Consider the following 21,275-nt stretch of genomic DNA (forward strand, 5'->3'; position numbering starts at 1 on the left):
GTTTTTTTTCTTATTTGGAATTCTAAGATGGTGGCAGAGAGTGATGACTCTATGCACTTTTCTGTGCTTGGGGACACATGACGATAAAATCTAATCTTATATTTGTTGGGCAGACTGGCGCAGTGGTAATGACTGGCTTTGTGGCCCAGGTTATTCCCCATCGGGCACAGGTTCAAACCCCACCACTGTTGCTGGTAGAATTTAAATCCAGAATTAAAAATTCATCTCATGGTGACCGTGAAACTAACGTCAATGGGTATAAGGAGGAGGAAAAGAACCACCAATAAAGATGGCACCAGATTAGTAATCCAGAAGGGAAGGCAGTATTGTTATCACTGGACTATAATCCAGAGACCCACTGCGGTCGCAGGTTCAAATCTCATGGTGGACATTGAATCCAGTCTGGAATTACGAGTCTAAAGATGACCATGAAACTTTTGTGATTTGACGGTAAAAACCATCTGGATCACTAATGTACTTTAGGGAGGGAAACTGTCATCTTTCCCTGGTCTGGCCTACGTGTAACTCCAGACCCACAGCAATGTGGTTGACTCTGACTCTTAATAGCCCTCTGGGCAGTTAAGGATGGGTATTAAATTCTGGCCTGAGCAGTGATGTCCACATCCCTTGAATGAATTTTTTTAAAAAAAAAAAATCTCACGCTAATGTCCTGGAGATCTATGTTTGAATTCCACCATGGCAGATGAAGAAATTTGACTTTTTTAAAAAATAAATTCCAGGGTTATTAAAATGTTAAACTAATGGAGACCTGTAACCTATATTAACTGCTTAAAAATACATTTGGTTCTCTAATAGAGAAGGAACTCAGCTGTCCTCACCTGGTGTGGCTTATACATGACCCCAAACCCACAGCAGCATGATTCACTCTTAACTCATAAATGCCCCTGACACGCGCCAACAGTGGAGTCTGAGGGAACAAACGCTGGCCTTGCCAAAATCCCATGGAAGAAAGAAGAAAAACACAGTTGGCAATCGGGACACCAATTTGGTCTGACTCCCAAATCCCTCATGGTGACGTGAAACTAACGTCAATGGGTAAAAGGAGGAGGAAAAGAACCACCACCAAAAATAGCACCAGATTAGTAATCCAGAAGGGAAGGCGGTATTGTTATCACTGGACTATTAATCCAGAGACCCAATGAGGATGAGGTGCATGAAAGTCTGTATGTGGTTCTTATCCAGCAACATTCGCTTGAACTTTTGCCTTCTACTTGATGACCTCTCCTGAACTCCAGTTGGTTTCAGCTGCATAGCTTCCTCTCTTTAGTCTGGGTGAAAGGAGCTCTTACGTTTTTATAGTATGTCTTTCCAACTGCCTTCCAAATTGTTTATAAAGCAGAACAGAGTTGAACCTAAGAACTAATAAGAGGGAGGAAATTAAGATAATTAAGTTTGTTATGTTGAGGTCACACAGGATGTTGGTGAGGCCGCCTCTAGAGTACTGTGTCCAGTTCATGAATTAGAAATGTTTGGAGGGATATGGATCAAGCGCAGGAAGGTGGGACCAGTTTAATTTGGGATTATGGTGGTATGGACTGGTTGGACCAAAGGGTCTATTCCTGTGCTGTACCACTTTGACTCTAATATCAGATGAGAGTTGGAAGGATTCAAAACTCGATTTTAAAAAACCGAAGGCATGATGGCATACATTTTTTATCAGAATCCCTACAGCATGGAAACAGGCTATTTGGCCTAACATGTCCATGCTGAGCCTCTGAGGAGCAACCCACCCAGAACCATTTCCCTCTGACTAATGCACCTAACACTATGGGCAATTTAGCACGGCCAGTCCACCCTAACCTGCACATCTTTGGACTGTAGGTGGGAAGCTGTGCACTCGGAAGAAACCCAGGTTGACACAGGGAATGTGCAAACTCCACACAGTCAACTGAGGCAGGAATTGAACCTGGGTCCCTTGTGCTGTGAAGCAGCAGTGCTAACCACTGAGCCACCATCCTGAGGCTCTGAAAGAGAGCGCTATGGAGATGCTAGATATGAATTTCAAACACTTGCTACATTCTGCAGTGGTCCCAGCAGTTTGGCAATTAGCAAATAAAACAACGCTGTTCAAGCGTGGAGGGAGAGAGGAAACCGAAAACTGCAGGCCAGTTAGCCTGACACTAATCATCAGGAAAGTGCTAGTGTTTTAAGGAAGTTTTGATAATGCACTCAAAGTAAAGCATGATTAAAGCATGCAAAAATCCTTTTATGAAAAGGAAATCCTGTTTGACAAGTTGGTTATAGAGTGTTTTTTTTAAGGATTTGCCCAGTAGATAAAGGGGAACCAGTCCATGTAATGCAACTGAATTTCCAAAAGACATTTGCTAAAATGGTAGACAAAAATAGAGTACATTTAATAAGATATTGTGGTGTTGACATCGGCCTATTGGCATGGATCAGATTACTCAAGGGGCAGGAGGCAGTGATGGTGCATATTCAGGTTGGCAGGCAGTGACGAATGACATAGGATTGTTGCTGGGGGTCTGTTATTTAGATGTCGATTTTCCTGCTCCTCGGATGCTGCCTGACTTGCTGTGCTTTTCCAGCACCACTCTAATCTCGAGTCTGTTATTTAGATGCTATCTAAAGAACATAAGGACTAGGAGCAGGAGTAGGCCATCTGGCCCTTCAAGCGTGTTGTGCCGGTCAATAAGATCATGGCTGATCCTTTCATGACCTCCGCTCCACTTACCCGTCCTATCACCATAACCCTTAATTCCTTTTACTGTTCAAAAAATTCTCTCTTTGGCTTAAAAGCATTCAACAAGGTAGCCCCAACTGCTTCACTGGGCAGGGAATTCCACAGATTCACAACCCTTTGGGTGAAGAGTTCCTCCTGAACTCAATCCTAAACCTGCTGCTCCTCATTGTGAGGCTATGCCTCCTCATTCTAGCCTCACCCGCCAGTGGAAACAACTTCCCCACTTCTATCTTATGTACTCCCTTCATAATTTTATATGTTTCTATAAGATTTCTCCCTCCCCCCCCACCCCCCCAATTCTGCGAAACATTGACTAAGTGTTCAGACAGTACAAGTTGGCTAAGAATTTAAACTGAAGAGGCTGTAAAGGCTGATTGAATGGGGGATCAAGGTGGGTGAGGGAGTATAATGTGGGAATGTGAGTTTGTTCACTTTGGCCATTATAATAGGAAGTTGGGACTTTTAAAAAATGACTTTTGGACTTGTAAATGTTCAGAGAGACTCCTGATCCTTGACCTATTGTGTCCATTTCAAAGTTAGTATGTGTACACAAGAAGCAATTAGGAAAGCAAATGGCTTGTTTGGCCTTTTGGATTGGGATCTAAGAATAAGGAAGTCTTGCAATAAATGTACACTGCTTTAGTGAAACCACAGCTGGAATACTGTGTGTTATGTATGTTCAAGGAAGGAAATCATTGCTTTAGAGTGAGTCAGCGAAGATTCCAAGGTCGGTCTCGGATAGAACACTAATCAATGTGATGAAGGGTTGTCGTTTGAAATGTGGATATCAAAATAAAGGCAAAGGGGTATGGGTTAGTTCTATGAAGGTTTTTTTGTTTCTTAAATAAAAATGTCAGCAGGTCGCTTTGGAACAGTAATCTAAAGTATGTGATTGCAGATCTCTGTGGTGTTAACTGAAAGATGTTTATACTGTGGAGCTTATGCCTGTCGGAGTAAACGAACAAAGTCATTTTATTGCATGCAATTCTGGTCTCCTTCCTATAGGAAGGATGTTGTGAAACTTGAAAGGGTTTAGAAAAGATTCACAAGGAGGTTGCCAGGGTTGAATAGGTTGAGGCTATTTTCTCTGGAGCGTCGGAGGCTGAGAGGTGACCTTAGAGAGGCTTATAAAATTCTGAGGGACATGGATAGGGTATATAGGCAAGGTCTTTCTTTTCCCCAGGGTGGAGGAGTCCAGAATTAGAGAGCATAGGCTTGGTGGGGAGGGGAAAGATATTAAAGAGACTTAAGGGGCAACTTTTTCACGCTGAGGGTGGTGAGTGTATGGAAGTGGTGGAGGGTGGTTCAATTACAACATTTTAAAAGGCATCTGGGTGGGTATATGAATAGGAAGGGTTTGGAGGGATATGGGCCAGGTGCTGGCAGGTGGGACTAGATTGGATTGCAATGTCTGGTCGGCATGGACAGGTTGGACCGAAGGGTCTGTTTTCGTGCTGTACATCTCTGACTCTACTTTCATTTGTTTTCTGAATCGAACGATCAGGGATTGAGTTCAAAAGCCAGTTTAAGCTCCTCTCTCTTAGCAGGAGCTCCAAACAGACCCCACCACCAGGGATATATTTCCCTCCCCTCCCCTATCAGCATTCCGGAAAAACCACTCCCTCCGCAATTCCCCCGTCAGGTCCACACCGCACCCCCCCCCCCCCCCCACCCACCAACCCACCCACCAACCAACCCACCCACCAACCCAACCTCCACTCCCGGCACCTTCCCCTGCAACCGCAAGAAATGCAAAACTTGCGCCCACACCTCCCCCCTTACTTCCCTCCAAGGCCCCAAGGGATCCTTTCATATCCGTTGAAAGTTCACCTGCACCTCCACACGCATCATTTACTGCATCCGCTGCACCCGATGTGATCTCCTCTACTTTGGAGAGACAGGCTGCCTACTTGCGGAACGTTTCAGGGAACACCTCTGGGACACCCAACCGCCCCGTAGCTGAACACTTTCACTCCCCCTCCCACTCCACCAAGGACATGCAGCTCCTTGGCCTCCTCCATCGCCAGATCATGGCAACACGACACCTGGAGGAAGAGTACCTCATCTTCTGCCTAGGAACCCTCCAACCACAAGGGATGAATGCAGATTTCTCCAGCTTCCTCATTTCCCCTCCCCCCACCTTATCTCAGCCCCAACCCTCGGACTCAGCACCACCTTCCTAACCTGCAATCTTCTTCCCGACCTCTCCACCCCCACCCCCTCTCTGGCCTATCACCCTCGCCTTAACCTCCGTCCACCTATTGCATTTCCAATGCCCCTCCCCCAAGTCCCTCCTCCCTGCCTTTTATCTTAGCCTGCTTGGCACACCCTTCTCATTCCTGAGTTGAGTCTGTGTCCTACTGTCGGATGTGTGTGTGTGTGTGTGTTGCAAAGAATCTTCACTTGGTATCATCTCCAAACTGCCTCCTTCCGTTTCCACATCATTCTCAATCTCTACTTCTAGTGTCGAGTGTGTGGTGCTGGAAAAGCACAGCAGGTCAGGCAGCATCCAAGGAGCAGGAAAATCGATGTTTCGGGCAAGAGCCCTTCATCAGACATGCCATCCTTGACCATGTGGGAGAGGATTTGGTGGGCTTTGAAGAAGGCGGCCATCTGGGATTCAATTCTATGGTGGAATTGGTTCTCCTGGGAGCAGATGAGGCAGAGGAATTGGGAATAAGGGATGGCATTTTTACAGGAGGCAGGGTGGGAAGAGATGTAATCCAGGTAGCTGTGGGAGTTGGTGGGTATGTAGATGATGTCTGGGGATAGTCCATTCTGGAGATGGAGAGGTCCAGGAAAGGGAGGGAGGTGTCTGAGATGGTCCAGGTGAATTTGAGGTTGGGGTGGAAGGTGTTGGTGAATTTGTTTCTATCTCAGTTTATCAGCCACTGGACTCCTCACTCCTGTCTCTGTAACATTTAGCTCTGTCTGTTCCAATGCTCCCTCTCTCTGGCCTTTCAACCGACGTCTTCTGTTAACAATGAATACATTGAAAGCTTGTATCTGAACTCAGACACAATCTTGTTCACTACCACCAGTAAACCATCCTCACCCCCATTGCCTACTTTGGCTTTTGACAGTTCCTGGATTGGGAAAATTCCTCTCCCTGTTTTACGTAGCGTGTGGTGCAGAGCAGAGTCAATGGTCCAATCCCGAAAATGCATGTGCTGGTTCATCGAGATGCTGCCTCCTCAACTTACTTCACTTTAGAAGCACGATTATCTTTGAGCTGTTCTCAATCAATGAAAGGTTGGTAGATCATTGTGTGCACTCATTGGAGTTTAGAGAAATGAGAGGCAAAACACAAGTTTCTTAAGAGGCTTGACAAGGTAGATACAGAGAGGTGGTTTCCCCATGTAGCAGAATCTAGGATCAGAAGGCATCACAGAATAAGGGGATAGCACATTTAAGATAGCGATGAGGATGAATTTCTTCTGAGGTTAGTGAATCAGTGGATTTCTTCAATACAAAGGGCTGTTGAGGCTGACTTATTAAGTGTATTCAAGGCTGAGACAGGCAGATTTTTACTCAGGAAGGGAATCAAGCATTTGGGGCGGGAAGGCAAGATAATGAAGTTAGGAATTATCGAGCAGCCATGTTTCCATTGAATGATGGAGCGGACTTGATGGGTTGAATGGCTACTTCTGCTCCTACATCTTATCATAGAATTCCGAAAGTGTGGAAGCAGGCCATTTAGCCCATTTTGAGTTCACACCGACCCTCCGAAGAGCATCCCAACCCAGGCCCAGCCCTCTACCCTATCCCTGTAACCCTGCATTTCTCTTGGCTAACCCATCTAGCCTACATATCCCTGGGCACTATGGGGCAATGTAGCATGGCCAATCCACCTTAACCTGCACATCTTTGGACTGAGAGGGGAAACCGGAGCACCCAGAGGAAACCCACGTAGATGTGGGGAGAATGTGCAAACTCCAAACAGACAGTCACCCAAGGCTGGAATCAAACCTGGGTACCTGGTGCTGTGAGGCAGCCGTGCTAACCCACTGAGCTATTGTGGTCTAAGATGGGCTGTGTCTGAAGGGACAGTATGTACAAAACTTTGGATAAATTCGGGGTGGGAGGGAAGAATGTACCCAATGCCGCCCTTATCCTGACGGCCATCTTTGTGTGTGGTTACATCAAGCTGTGCATGGATCCCTGGTACGCAAACACCAAATGGCACTACGTACTGAGGTTCCACCTGTTCCTGGTGTGGGGAAGGATGGGCCTGGCCTCGCTGCTGTGGAACACTCCAAGTAGTTGGACCGTTCTGTATCACCTGTCCTTTGTGGAGAAATTTGCAAACAGCTTTGACCACAAGTCCATCAGGAAGTAGTCAGCACGTAGTGTCCTTGAGACCCTGTGGGAAAGGGAGAGGGTGGATCCTGTTGGGTTGTTCTCTGAGCAGACTGTCAAAGCCATTTGGCAGAATGCCTCATCGCCAGAACTTTCCAACAAGCACCAAGACATGGTTTGGCTGGTGGTGAGAAGAGCTCTGCCTGTGAGATCCTTCATGCACGCCCAGTCTCTCTGCAGCCCCACACGCTTCCCTTCGAAGCAGCTGCCGGTGGTAGAGACAGTCACACATTTGCTTCCGGAATGTGTCGTTGCAAAGGAAGTCTGGAGAGAGATGCAGTGGTGTGTGTTGGGATTCATCCTGAGCAGCTCCATGACATGGGACTCTGCACTCCATGGTCTGTTCCCCGGGACGCACACCGAGACTAACTTTGATTGCACTTGGAGGACCATCGACTTGGGGGAAAGATGCTCTTTGATCTGCCTGAAACCTGTTGACGTTCTGGTGCAAGGAGCTGACCCTGACCAAGTGTGGCAGACTGGCACATTCCAAGGTCCATGACTACGGGCTGAGGGACGCACTGAGGCTTGGGGCAGCTGTCGCTGAGGGGAAAGACCACTGTCTGAGATCTTTCTGCTGAAGGTGAACGAGAGTCCGTTCAGTTATCAGACCCTCCTGGTGTCTCAAAACATGTCAATACGTACATACGTAACTATACATCCATGCAATGACCTGCATGAGTAGAATGCCTATGTTTGGCTGCAGGGAATATCAAATTCCAATGTTTTGCTTTGTAAATCTGCAAAAAGTGGTCAGAACTGTTTCAGTACCGTGCATATGTACATAACAAATGATTTTTAAAAAATGACTAAAATATAGTTTTGTAATAAAATAAAAATATGCAAAAAAGGGAAATGATGGGCCTAGTGGGGTTGTTAAGCGAGAGATCATGCTAATGTTCTGGGGACTTGGGTTTGAATCCCACCACAGCAAAAGGTATAGTTTGAATCCATTAAATCTTGAGTTAAGAGTCCAGTGATTTTAAAGAAAATTACTGGTTGGCTCCTATCCTTTAGAGAATTTGCCATCCTTACCTGGTCTGGCCGACACATCACTCCAGGCCCGTAGCAATATGGTTGACTCTCAAGTGACCTCTGAGCAATTAGGGGTGGGTAATAAATGCTGGCCCAGCAGCGACCGCCATGTCCCAGAAATGAATGAAAATCAAAGACTAATCAGAAGGACCAGTTGCAATGTGTAGGTGGTAAAGGGAAGGGACCACTCTGTTTCTCAGTCCAGAGTTTGTGTCTATATTGAAGTTATTCCTCACACAACAGGCGTGCCTTAGGTTTAAAGTAAGGGACAGGAGATTTCGAGGGGATTGAGGAAGAAATCAGCCTGGGGACTGGCAGTTATCTGTAACTCCATGTCTGAAAGGTACATCCCAGCATTTGGGAAGTATTTAGATATGTACACAAACTCTCTGGCAGATATTCAGGGTGGTCTTGCGTCTCTGTGCATCGTCTGTCTCTCCATTTGTCTTTCCGTTGTCTCTAATATAACATTGATATCACAGACTGCCAGAGAAACTCAGCTGGCAGCATTTGTAAAGGTGAAACAAAGTTAATGTTTCGAGATCAGAATATATGTGTGTGTGTGTCTGTCTCTCTCACACTCTCTCACACACTCTCTCTCACTGCACTTTCCTCCCTCTCACTGCTCCACCTTCCGCCTCTCTCCCACACAAAGGGATACTGATGATCCCGATGTGGGCTGTGGTCAGTTACAGAGAAACTCCGATAGTGCACAGGACTATCGGAGTAAAAGTCCACCTCGTGGCAGAAATAGTGCATCTCCCTTGTGTGATTCCGATCTCGATATCGGTCAGATTTATTGGATGTTCTGCTGCACCTGACCTTACAAGAGGTCATATGCCAGGGCTTTAAGGAATATCCAACAGCCATCCCAGTAATGTATCCTCCTTTCTTCATTGGTAACCATGGGCAGCTTTGGCAATGGTCTTTGAGAAGTCGTTAATGAGTTGTCCCTTGAATGGCTGCAGTCCACATGCTGAAGGTACATCCACTGTTGGCTTGCACCTACCAAGATACACACAGAGCAGTGATGAAGGAACGCTCATAATTCCAAGTTAGAGTTGGTTGGATGTCTGTCCATCTGCTGCCCTTGTCCTTTTGAGATAGTAGGGTCACGTTGCTAAAGGAGCCTCAGTGACTAGTACAGTGCCTCTTGTACATGGTATGTCTTGCAGCCACAACGCACTGGGGTTGTAAGAGGGAAGGTTAAAGGTGGTGAATGCTAATCAAATGGGTATGTCTGTTTTGGACGGTGTTGGAGCTGTGCTTATCCAGGCAAGTGGAGAGTATTCCACTACCCTCCTGACTTGTACCTTTTAGGTAACAGACAAGCTTTGAAGCAGCACTTGCTGCAGAATCTCCGGTCTCAAACTTGTTTGTAACTGCTGTATTTCTGAGTGGGCTTGGTTCACAGCTTGTACCTGCCGTGGTCCATTTTTAATTTTCGATTTATGAATGGGAGCTCGGCGGAATTAATTCATGGGCTCGTTCCTTTCCCCTGATAATTCTCTCTCTCTCTCTTTTATTTTCCCCCCACTTTATAAACTGATAGCACCCTTTTGGACACTTAGGGAGCAAGCAAAATGCTGGCCCCATCAACAATGCCCACCCACCTATGAATGAATTTTAAAATAAAATCTCTGATCCCCACTTCGGAGATCTGATGATGTTAACAAAAAGCGAGAGTCGGAGAAGCGGGAAGGGGAAGGAATAATGCCAGAAATTGGGAAGGTTTTGGAGCCACAATGGGAATAACTAGGGCAACACTCCGTAGTGAACAGACTAGCTAACCTTCTCCCTTTGATTAATTTTTAGGGCTCCTGTTCTGACCAAGTTCCGCGCATGATGAGCAGCAGCAGAGCGAGTAAAGCACTGAAGGTAAGAGCAGACGAGCTCCCAGTTGAGGAAGGGTTTGCGTTCATGTAGCTTTTCACAATAAGTACCCACCAGTTCTTAGTTAGGCCTACATGTGACTACAGGCCACGTTTTCCAATGCCATGCTCTACTCCCCATCCCTGATCCATTGAATTAAGCTTTAATTTCTCTAAACACTTTTTGACAATAAATACTATGTGGCACATGATCCCCAAATAGAAGGAGTGAAAAGTTATGTATAATGGGAATTGGGTTGACCCCATGGGAATATTTTACGTGGAGGACAAACCAGGAGTGATTTGGTTCTGTTGGAATTTTCCACAATTTGAATGAAGGGAAAGGGGTTGGGTTCGATTTAGAATTTATTAGCATGGCTTCAGGGGTATCCCTTAGAGAGAGTGGCAGAGCAGTGTTGACCAATGGAATGGAATAGAACAGTAATATATTGTTATTTGTATTTTAACAAAAATTACAGTGAAAGGCGTTTAAGTTGTCAAACTCCGGTGCCTGCAGGATGGGTGAAGAGTCTGAAGCTTTCTCAACAGGGGTTGGGGAACATGCGCTGAGAATTGTCCCCCCTCAGTTAGATGCGTGAGATGACATTTTAACTGGGATGCTTCAGTTAAATAAAAGTAAGATGCTTGAAATCCTAAAAAAAATGCCAGGGATCCACGGTTGGTCAGGCAGTACCAGGTGAAGAGAGAAAAGGAGTCAATATTTCAATATGACTCTTCAGAGGTTGGGGCTGTCGGATTGAACAAATAGAGTAGTGGAGTTTAGACAAATGGGAGGGAGGGAGGGATGATCTTATTGAAGTGTTGGTTACTGAGGGGCCCTGACAGACTCGATGCTGATGTAATGTTTCCCCAGTTGGTGGACACTACAGCTTGTGGAGACAGTTTAAGAACAAAAGATCTTGCCTTTAAGACTGAAAGGAGGGGAATGTGGCTTTCTTGCCCCAGAAATAGTGTAGGCTGGGTCATTGAATTAGGGCTGACTGTGAGAGGTTTTTGCTTGACGTTCGTATGGGTTAGGGGACTAGCATCAAAAAGTGTGGTGCTGGAAAAGCACAGCAGGTCTGGCAGCAACCGAGGAGCAGGAGAATCGAGGTTTCGGGCATGAGCTCTTCACCAGGAATGAGGAAGCTTCACAGTTGGGAGCTTCACATTCCCGATGAAGAGCTCATGCTCGAGACATAGACTCTCCTGCTCCTCAGATGCTGCCAGACCTGCTGTGCTTTTCCAGCACCGCACTTTTTGACTCTGACTTCCTAGCATCTGCAATCCTCCCTTTTCTCCTGGGTTAGGGGCTTGGCAGGAAACTGTGTGGGGGGCCAAGACCACATCAGTTACCACCTTTTATTAAGTGGCAGAATGGACTCAAAGGGCCGAGTGGCCAATGTTAGACATATTTCATAGTGCATTCATAGAGATGTACAGCATGGAAACAGACCCTTAGATCCAGCTCGTCCATGCCGACCAGATATCCCCACCCAATCTAATCCCACCTTCCAGCACCCAGCCCATATCCCTCTAAACCCTTCCTATTCATATAGGAAGATGCAAGATACCTTTTAAAATGTTGCAATTGTAGTAGCCTTCACCATTTCCTCTTGTCTATTTACCCTATCCATGCTTCTCATGATTTTATAAACCTCTATAAAGTCACCCCTCAGCCTCCGACACTCCAGGGAAAACAGCCCCAGCCTATTCAGCCTCCCCCTATAGCTCAAACCCTCCAACCCTGGCAACATCTTTGTAAATCTTTTCTGAACCCTTTCAAGTTTCACAACATCCTTCCGATAGGAAGGAGATCAGAATTGCACGCAATATTCCAAAAGTGGCCTAACCAATGTCCTGTACAGCCACAACATGACCTCCCAACTCCTGTACTCAATACACTGACCAATAAAGAAAAGCATACCAAACGCCGCCTTCACTATCCTATCTACCTGCGACTCCACTTTCAAAGTAGAAGGGGGAGGGCCACAAAAAAAGCACTACAAATGGAGATAAATGCAAACAGGAATTGGATAGATTAGACATTCCCTACTATAATAGTATTTCAGAGGCTGCTATATCTACGGCAGGAGGCCAATGCCTTTTACTGTTGGTATAGTTATACACTCTGCATCTTTCTGTACCCAGAGGGAAAAGCCAATTTTCCAAAAATTAGGAATAATTGGAAATTACAAAATGTTATGGCACAAAAGTTGGCCATTTGGCCCACTGTGTACCAGTATGAACATATTGGATGTATTAGAGCTTCATTTTGACTAGTCTTACACAAGCCATAAAATTCTAACCGGACTAAACCAGACAAATGCCGGAATGAAGTTCCTGATGATAGGGGAGTTCAGATCCAGGGGGCCAGACTCTAAGGGTATGGAGTAGCCATTTGAGGACTGAGATGAGGAACCTTATCAGAGGGGTGAGCCTGTGGAATTCTCTGCTACAGAAAGTGGTTGAAGGCAAAACATTTAAAGTTTTTAGGGATGAGTCAGATATAATGTTCAGGGCCATTCGGATCAAAGGGTCTCGGGGAGGAGGGGGGGTGGAGTGGGAACACAGCACGGTGGCTCAGTGATTAGGACTGCTGCCTCGCAACGCCATGGACCTGGGTTCAATTCCAGCTTTGGGCGACTGTCTGTGTGAAGTTTGAACGTTCTCCCTGTGTCTGCGTGGGTTTCCTCCGGGTGCTCCGGTTTCCTCCCACAGTCCAAAGATGTGCAGGTCAGGTGGATTGGCTGTCACCAATTGCCCATAATGTTCAGGGATGTGTAGTTTAGGTGCATTGGTCAGAGGTTTAAAAAAAAAAGTAGGGGAATGGGTCTGGGTGGGTTACTCTTTCGATGGCCAGTGTGGACGTGTTGGGCTGAAGGGCCTGTTTCCACACTGTAGGGAATCTATGATATTTATGAGGGGACTGAGTTGGATGATCAGCCATGTTCACATGGAACGGTGGAGCAGGGCCCAATGGTCTACTCCTGCTCCTAATTTCTAAGTTTCTATTCACAGATTTTACTGTCTTTTTGTACTGGGTAGCAGTTTGACACAGCTGAGTGGCTTGGAGGAGTATCCCAGAGGGCACTTTAGAGTGGGTTTGGAGCCATGTGTTGGCCAGACCAGGTAAAGAGGAAGATTCCCTTAACCCAAAGAGTGCCAAGGAACCAGGATGTGTGTTTCTGACAACCCTGTAGTTTCATGATTATTACTTAAGCGACCTTTCTAATTTCATCTTTAAAAATTGAATTAAAATTGCCTGTAGTATGATTTGAACTTTGGTTTTAGGCAGGGCTCCTGTAACAGAGTGGTAGTGTCAGGGGAGCCTGGGATCAAGTCCCACCTGCTCCAGAGGAGTAATTACATCTCTGAATTGGTCAATTAGAAAATATCTTGAAGTTATCTCTCTGGGGAATGAGTCCAGCCTCTAGATAGCTGCTCCAATAAAGTAAAAAATGAGGTCTGCAGATGCTGGAGATCACAGCTGAAAATGTGTTGCTGGTTAAAGCACAGCAGGTTAGGCAGCATCTCAGGAATAGGGAATTCGACGTTTCGAGCACAAGCCCTTCATCAGGAACGAGAGAGAGTAGCCAAGCAGGCTAAGATAAAAGGTAGGGAGGAGGGACTTGGGGGAGGGGCGATGGAGGTGGGATAGGTGGAAGGAGGTCAAGGTGAGGGTGATAGGCCGGAGTGGGGTGGGGGCGGAGAGGTCAGTAAGGAGATTGCAGGTTAGGAGGGCGGTGCTGAGTTGAGGGAACCGACTGAGACAAGGTGGGGGGAGGGGAAATGAGGAAACTGGAGAAATCTGCCAAATTTTGTTTGTTGGAATGTAGTTCGGAGTCCGTGTGGGATCAGTCGGTTCCTTAGGCAGGTGCTGAGGAAGGAGATGTGGCTGTGGTAACGAGTCTGTTTGAGAACGTGGCTGAAGAGTTTCTGTGCAGGGGAGATGACCTGGGGGGTGCAGTGAGAGAGAGACTCACTGAAATCCTTGTAGAGGGAGGAAGAGAGCTTCTTCAAGGAAGGCATCCTTGCAAGAGGATTCGCAGTAGGTTAAAATCTTCGAGTAAAAAGTGAGGTCTGCAGATGCTGGAGATAAAGTAGCCACTATGTTGTACCATTCCTCTCCATTGCATAGACACTTGAATTGGAGACTTCCAAAGGTTAGTAAATCTTTGAGTGAAGAGATTTCTCCTCATCAGTACCAAATGGCTGACCCCTTTCTTAAGATGTGTGTTTTTTTCCTACATTTTCCATTTGAAGCATGCTTACTTTATTTGTCAGTCTATGTTCCACAAACTGACATCGATCAAGTTTAACTGTTTGTCTTGTCCCTGGGGATGTACACCTCACTTGTGTAAGTATAAAGGTAAAATGTTTTCCAACTTTTGCCCCTTTTTTGATGTTGGTCTGCAAAACGCAAATTTTGTGTGTTTACTCCGGAGAGCACTGGAGATACCTCTTCTTTGCAGGTGACAGGGTGGCTCAGTGGTTAGCACTGCTGCCTCACAGCACCAGGGTCCCAGGTTCAATTCCAACCTGGGGGCAATTGTCTGTGTGGAGTTTGCACATTCTCCCTGTGTCTGTGTGTGTTTCCTCCTGGGTGCTCCGGTTTCCTCTCACAATCCAAAGATGTGCATGTTAAGGCGTACTGGCCATGGGAAATTGCCCCATACTGTTCAGGGATGTATAGGTTAGCCATGGTTACAAAACCAATGCATGCTTGCAGGAATCAGGTGAGAGGGGCTGAGTCTGGGTGGGATGCTATTCAGAGGGTTGGTGCAGAACTGATGGGCTGAATGGCCTCTATCTGCATTGTAGAGATGTATGATTTGAACCTTAGCACGTACTCAGACTGACTTAGTAGGTCCAATGTGAAGGTTAGATGATTTAGCCATGGTAAGTGTGGGGTTACAATGATGCTTTTTGGAGGGATAGTACAGACTCAAAGGGCCAAATGGTCTCTTTATGCATTATAGGAATTCTATGATTTGAACATATTTTGCACATACTCAGACTGAGTCCTGTGTCCTGGGGGGATGTGCAGGTTAGGTGGATTAGCCATGGGGAATAGAGGGATGTGGGCCAAATGTTGGCAAATGGGACTAGATTAATTTCGGATATTGGTCGGCAGAATTGAGTTGGACTGAAGGGTCTGGTTCCATGCTGTACATCTCTGTTGTAGAATGGGATGTTCTTTTGGAGGGTCAGGGCAGACTCTATGGGCAGAGCAGCCTCTCTTCACCAGGTGGGGATTCTCTGATTTCAGCCTTGGTGCTCTCCACCCTTCAGCCTCTCTGCCTCTATTCCTGATGAAGGGCTTTTGCCCGAAATGTCGATTTTCCTGCTCCTCGGATGCTGCCTGAACTGCTGTGCTTTTCCAGCACCACTCTAATCCAGAATCTGATTCCCAGCATCTGCAGTCATTGTTTTTACCGTGTGTTCAACAGACTGAGTCCAGTGTCCAGGGATGGGTAACTGACCGTGATAAACACAGGGTCGGAGGGATACTCCTGCAGAGGGATGACGCAGACTTGGTGGGCCGGGCGGCCTCTTTCCGGCCCAGCAGAGATCCTATGGGTTTTTTTTTAACACGGCTGTGATTTTCTCTTTGCAGATTAAGAGGGAGTCAGGTGAGAACACCCCGGTGCTAATGGACCAGGAGCTGGTCTCGATGTCCGTGAGGGAGCTGAACCACCACCTGCGCGGCCTCTCCAAGGACGAGATCTTGAACCTGAAGCAGCGGCGGCGGACCCTGAAGAACCGCGGCTACGCGGCCAGCTGCCGGGTGAAGCGGGTGACGCAGAAGGAGGAGCTAGAGCGCCAGAAGGCCGAGCTGGAGCAGGAGGTGGAGAAGCTGGCCGCTGAGAACGCTGGCATGAAGACTGAGCTCGACGCCCTGCGCTCCAAGTACGAGGCGCTGCAGAGTTTTGCCAGGACAGTGGCCTGTGGGCCCATTACCCCCACCAAGGTCAACACCACCAGCGTCATCACCATTGTGAAATCGTCCAACTTCTCCTCACGCTAGCCTTCAGGCTGGTGCCATCTTGCTTTTGTTTATGCAGAAGGGCCACTGTCCTTGGGGTTGGGTGGGTGGGATTGTAGGGGGAGGGCAATTTCCACGGCCTACAAGGTTTAAGGGCCTTTTTGCTTCCAGAAAAACTTCCGAGTCGCGGTTTACATGGCACAATGTTTTTGTTCTCTCTCTCTCGCTCTCTCTCTCTCTCTCTTTTCTCTTCTCTTCTCTCTCTCTCTTTCCTCTCTTCCACTCTTTTTCCCCTGACTATCCTGAACAGATGTTGCTGCCATCACAGGGAGGTCAACGGCAGCTCATTTGATCTGGGGTCTGGGGTGGTGGAGGGGTCATGGGGAAGAGCCCAACGCTGTGAACGTGAGGAGTGTCTTTACTGGAATGGAATTCCAAGGTTAGCCAATAACTTTCAGCGCAGGCTCGCTAGGCCTCTGCCTACTACCCCGGCCCTGCCCCAAGGCAAAAGCTAGTGGCTGGTCAGAAACTAACCGACTGGGGCTTCATTCTTTTTTTTGAGGTGCACGAAGCCATAAGTCGTTCATAAGTCTTACTGGTCCCTCATTCCAGAGCCACGTGTGATAAAGGAGAATGCCAGAATCATATGGCTACTAGTGAAGAATGTCCCTTCACTGGAACTTGGTACAGGAGATTGCCATTCAGCCCTTCGATCTGTGCTGTCTTTCAGTCTTTGAAACTACCTTCCTCCAAAGGGTAGTAGCCTATTGCTAGACTGTTAATCCAGGGGAGCTGGGTTCAAATCCCACCACAACAGATGGTGGAATTTGAATTCAATAAAAATCTGGAATTAAGAGTCTAATCATTGTCTATCTTTGTAAAAACCCTCACCGGGTTCACCAAAGTCCTTTTAGGGAAGGAATTCTGCCATTGTTACCTGGTCTGGCCTACATGTGACTCCAGACCCACAGCAATGTGATTGACACTGAACTGCCGTCTGGGTAATTACAGATGGGAAATAAAACTGGCCAACCTGTGAACGAAATAAATTTCAAAACACATCTTTGAATATTTTTAAGGAAGAGATAAATTCTTGATTTTCAAGGGGATGTAAGATTATCGGAGGGTTTGTGGGGTGGAGTTGAGGTTAAAATCAGATTGGCCAGGATTTTATTGAATGGTAGAGCATGCTTGAAGGGCTGAATGGCCTACTCGTGTCCATAAATTAATGTTTGAGCTCACTCCACACATGCGCGCGCACACATACATCAGCCTTTCCAATATCCGCACTAATGTCTTTGGTTAACAAAACTCTGTTGATCTCGGATTTTAAAATTGACAACTGACCTAGTCTCAACAGAAGCAAAGGACCTGATAATGTGAACCTTCCTGCTTTATAAAAAAAATGTATATGCTGTAGCTAGCTGATCTCCAGTGTGTTTTTGGGAACCCAACCCTCCCCACCAGCACCTCTCCCTCCCTGGTTAAAGCCACGATAGTGATTTTCAGAACTGGGCCTTTTTTCCATTTGGCACATGTGATTTCCAAACCACGAATCCCTGATGACAATGGCTCTTTTGAGGGGCAGGCAAGTCTAAAATGTAACTTAATGAGCTAAAACCTCACCTGTGCTTGTAACTGTGTGTGTGTGTGTGTGTGTGTGTGTGTGTGTGTCTATGTTTGAAGTTCTCGTTTTGAAGTAGCAGGCCCAATTTTGATTTGATGGGCAGGCTGTTGCCATGGAGCTGTGTGTATAAACTGAGGACAGGTAGGCCCCACTGGGATATTTGTTGTCCTAATTGTTTCTTTGTGCAAATGCCTCTTCTTTGTCTTAATTAGAGGACTTAATTTATGATATTTTATGTAAAACAGAGAGAGAAACAGATAAATCTGGCTGCTTCTGGTGACCGGAAGTGATGTCATTGCTTCTTCAGAAAATAAGAGCAAACCCCTTCCATTTTGTCTTCACCTTCAGTTGCTGGGAATAGAATGAAGTGGAAAATTAAACTGACCATATCTCCTTAGCAGTTTGTAGTGGATACCAAGAAACAGTGATTGGCAAGATATCAACATGCCAAGAAAATCAATCCATTGAAATTTGATGCTATTTGGTTATGTGAGCCACTAGCAGAGGCAATGTCAGCTGCTGAGAGGCTAGTGTGAGCTCTCGTTCCCCCTTACAACAAGGAAAATACGAGCCATTTTGTCCGAAACCAAAACAGAAATTGCTGGAAAAGCTCAGCCGGTCTGGCAGCAGCAGTGGAGAGAGAGAAAGCAGAGTTAACATTTCGGGTCCAGTGACCCTTCTTCAGTTAACACTGACTTCTCTCCATGGCTGTTGCCAGTCCTGAGGTTTTCCAGTGATTTGCGTTTTTATTCCTGATTTCCAGAATCCACAATCCTTTCAGTTTGTTGTTACGTGAGAGTTCACTTTTTGTAAATCTCAACCTGGGCCACTTTTGGGCCTTGAGTGCTCCCAGTTTGGTTGTATCGGGTATGGGGAGGCATTGGCAGTAGCTGGAGGGGGTCAAATTTACAATCATGAGATGACTTCAAAGGGAAAGGGGGATGTTTGTGTCATGTTGGTGAGAAAAGATAACTGTAATTATAATTGCACACGTACAAATTATGCAAAGGAAGGTGGATGCTAAAATAAGCCATGCGGTGAATTTGGACGACAAAATTGTGACAAGAAAGTAGTGCGGGATTGAGGATGTTAGTAGTTTGCACTGATCCAAGACTCTGTAGTATTGCTAACTTTGGTATCCCTTTGTTATACACGTGCACATAAGCCTTGCAGGGCAATTCGACTGTATAAATTAGATACTGGAACAGGCTGCCTGACCTGCTGTGCTTTTCCAACACCACACTGTCAACTCTGATCTCCAGCATCTGCCATCCTTGCTTTCTCCCGTATAAGTTAGATATTCAGGGATAATATCCAGTTCCTGCATGTAAACACCAGACTGAAAATGAAAGGATTGGAAGAATTCGGGCCAACCGGGCGATGTGTCTCCCCACTGGAAGAGGGGAAGGCTGTGACAGGCTCAGTGAGGAAGCAGACCATCTGGCCTGGTGTTGAACTGGATAGCTTGTGGTTCACAGCCCAGCTGCTGCAGTTATCATTGACATGGCAGGAGGGGTTACAGTCCATCATCAAAACTCACAGCTGGTGCCTCAATGGCAAGAATTAGTCCCTTATTTTCTGAAACAGCAAGCCGTTGACTTTTATCCCATAGTCCCCATAACTTGAATATCCACCCTCTCCAAGGGGCTCTGCATCCTCAAAAGCAGGTGTGCCTCAGTGACCTCCTTGTGTGTAGGGAATAATTTTTGGCACCCCTGCCCCTCATCTCATTTACCCCAACACCAACTCACATGCCCCCCTCAACTCCTGTGCTCCACCCCCAAGGCTAACACCCAACCCTTACTCCCTCACCCCCCCCCCCACGTCATCAGCCCTCCAATTCCCATGCTCCCCAAAGCCAATACCCATTTCCCCCAAACACTCACCGCACCAATGCTAATGCTCACACCCCTCCCCAATGTCAACACCCAGCCCCTAATGCCAACACACATCCTCCAACACTCCACTAATGTCAACACCCCCAACCACACACAGACCCCAACCCAGCCCTGACCTGACCAGCCTCGAGGATTGACCCCTGTTGTCGTTGGTCAGTGCTGACTATGCTTTAGCTGCTGTTCACTCTCTGTCAGCATCACAGTGAGACTTGAGGCCATTAGCCTACCGGCTCAGAGCAAGGCGAACAATTTGGTGTTGGGTCTTGGATGGACCACCGCAGAACTCCAACCAGCTCCTGGCTAGAAAAATGTTAAGCCTTCTGTGTTCGAGGGGGTTTCCCTGCCACTGCCCCCCACCAACTTGAGTTGAAAATCAAATCTTTTGTGAGGTGTTGTGTTTGTGGAGCTACTCCATTTACAAAGGAGCAGCAGCAGGCCATTCGGCCCTTTGAGCCTGGTCTGTCAGTCACTCTGATTGTGACTGATCTCTGGCCTAACCTCCCCTGTCCTGTGCAATTCCCTGTGAGGTCTCCATCTTACTGTAGCCCAGCTTCTATAAGCCCTGAGGGGTAGAGAATTCAAAAGATTCATGCTCCTGTGAGTGAACATTAAATATTTGCCTCTCTAAGAAGCTTCTGAAAGTGCAAGAGCACTTTTGCTTTTGGATGGAGGGTGGCTCATATGTGGAGTGAACTGCCAGAGGAAGAGGTAGATGCAGGTACAGTTAAACATTCATAAGATGTTTGGGCAGGTCCATGATAGGAAAGGTTTAGCGGGATATGGGTCAAGTGCAGGCGAATGGGGCTAGTGCAGTTTGGCAATATGGGTTGGTATGGACAAGTTGGACCGAAGGGTCTGTTTCTGTGTTGCATTACTCTGTAGGTCCAGTGGCAAAGCTGCAGAAGGAAAGTAATAGTGTCTCGTATCTGTATGGCTGAGGTACGACTTAAATATGGGGGCAGGCACTTGGATGGACAGACTGGGTGGTGGGGGAGATTCTGTAGACCTTCCAGGAGCTGCATGGAGGAAATACCTCTCAAAGGGGCATGTTTATTCTAAGGGGGAAGTTGCACTGGAGGAATGTTGTAGCTGGCATGTGTAAGTCGACATGTGGTATTGTGTAGGTTTGGTTTGGTGATGAGTTTGTTCAAGTCTTTGAGAGATTTGGAGGTGGAGGTTTGCAGAAAGGAGAGAGAGAGAGAGAGAGAGATGGGTGTTCCAGCAATCAAACCAGCCCTGTGAACTAGTGAAGGAGATCTGCACGATCTGATTCCTGTTGACCCATTATGGTGTGGTGGGGTGGGGATCAAAAAGGAAGTGTGTTTTTTCTCTCTTCCCCCTCCCCCCCCCCCGGCCCCTCCTCCCCTCTTGATCGTTTACCCTGAAGTGAACAACATCAAGCGGGATTAACAGGGCCTCCAGATATTTCTGAGACTTGCCTGTATAAAGTGATGAGAGTTCAAAAGATGAGTCATTGGCCAGGAAGTACTAGGGATATGACAAGCACCTCCTAACATTCCAAATATTTTGTAGTGAAGATTGCCTTAGTTATTTCTCTCTTTGTTTTGTTTCATTTACGTAGCACCTTTTGTAACTTCTGGGCATTCCTAAAGCCCTTTTGCAGTCAGTGAGGTTGCTATTGTGAAGTGTGGCATAGCAAGCTCGCAGTGGTCAGATAATCCTATCCCCCTGTTTTTTTCCTTCTTGCGTGGGATGTTGGTTGAGGGGTAAATATTGGTCTGGAGGCACCAGAGGAAAATCCACTTCTTCAGAA

The 21,275-nt window shown here is 46.7% G+C and overlaps 1 protein-coding gene across 5 annotated transcripts in view; it reads left to right on the forward strand.

Annotated features, from left to right (window-relative positions):
* The window catches only part of LOC132831310 (transcription factor MafK-like), a 59,261-nt gene extending 43,202 nt beyond the window's left edge, over positions 1-16,059 (forward strand). For 4 of the 5 annotated variants that reach the window (XM_060849373.1, XM_060849371.1, XM_060849372.1 and 1 more), the window contains 2 exons: positions 9,932-9,994; positions 15,608-16,059. In XM_060849373.1, coding sequence (XP_060705356.1) covers positions 9,959-9,994; positions 15,608-16,018 — 447 coding nt within the window. In that variant the 5' untranslated portion in view covers positions 9,932-9,958 and the 3' untranslated portion in view covers positions 16,019-16,059. The remainder of the gene's footprint in view (positions 1-9,931; positions 9,995-15,607) is intronic. The other variant, XM_060849375.1, reaches the window with a different exon arrangement.
* The last annotated feature ends 5,216 nt before the right edge of the window (positions 16,060-21,275 follow it).

Source organism: Hemiscyllium ocellatum, chromosome 33 (assembly GCF_020745735.1).
Source record: "Hemiscyllium ocellatum isolate sHemOce1 chromosome 33, sHemOce1.pat.X.cur, whole genome shotgun sequence".
Taxonomy (NCBI): domain Eukaryota; kingdom Metazoa; phylum Chordata; class Chondrichthyes; order Orectolobiformes; family Hemiscylliidae; genus Hemiscyllium; species Hemiscyllium ocellatum.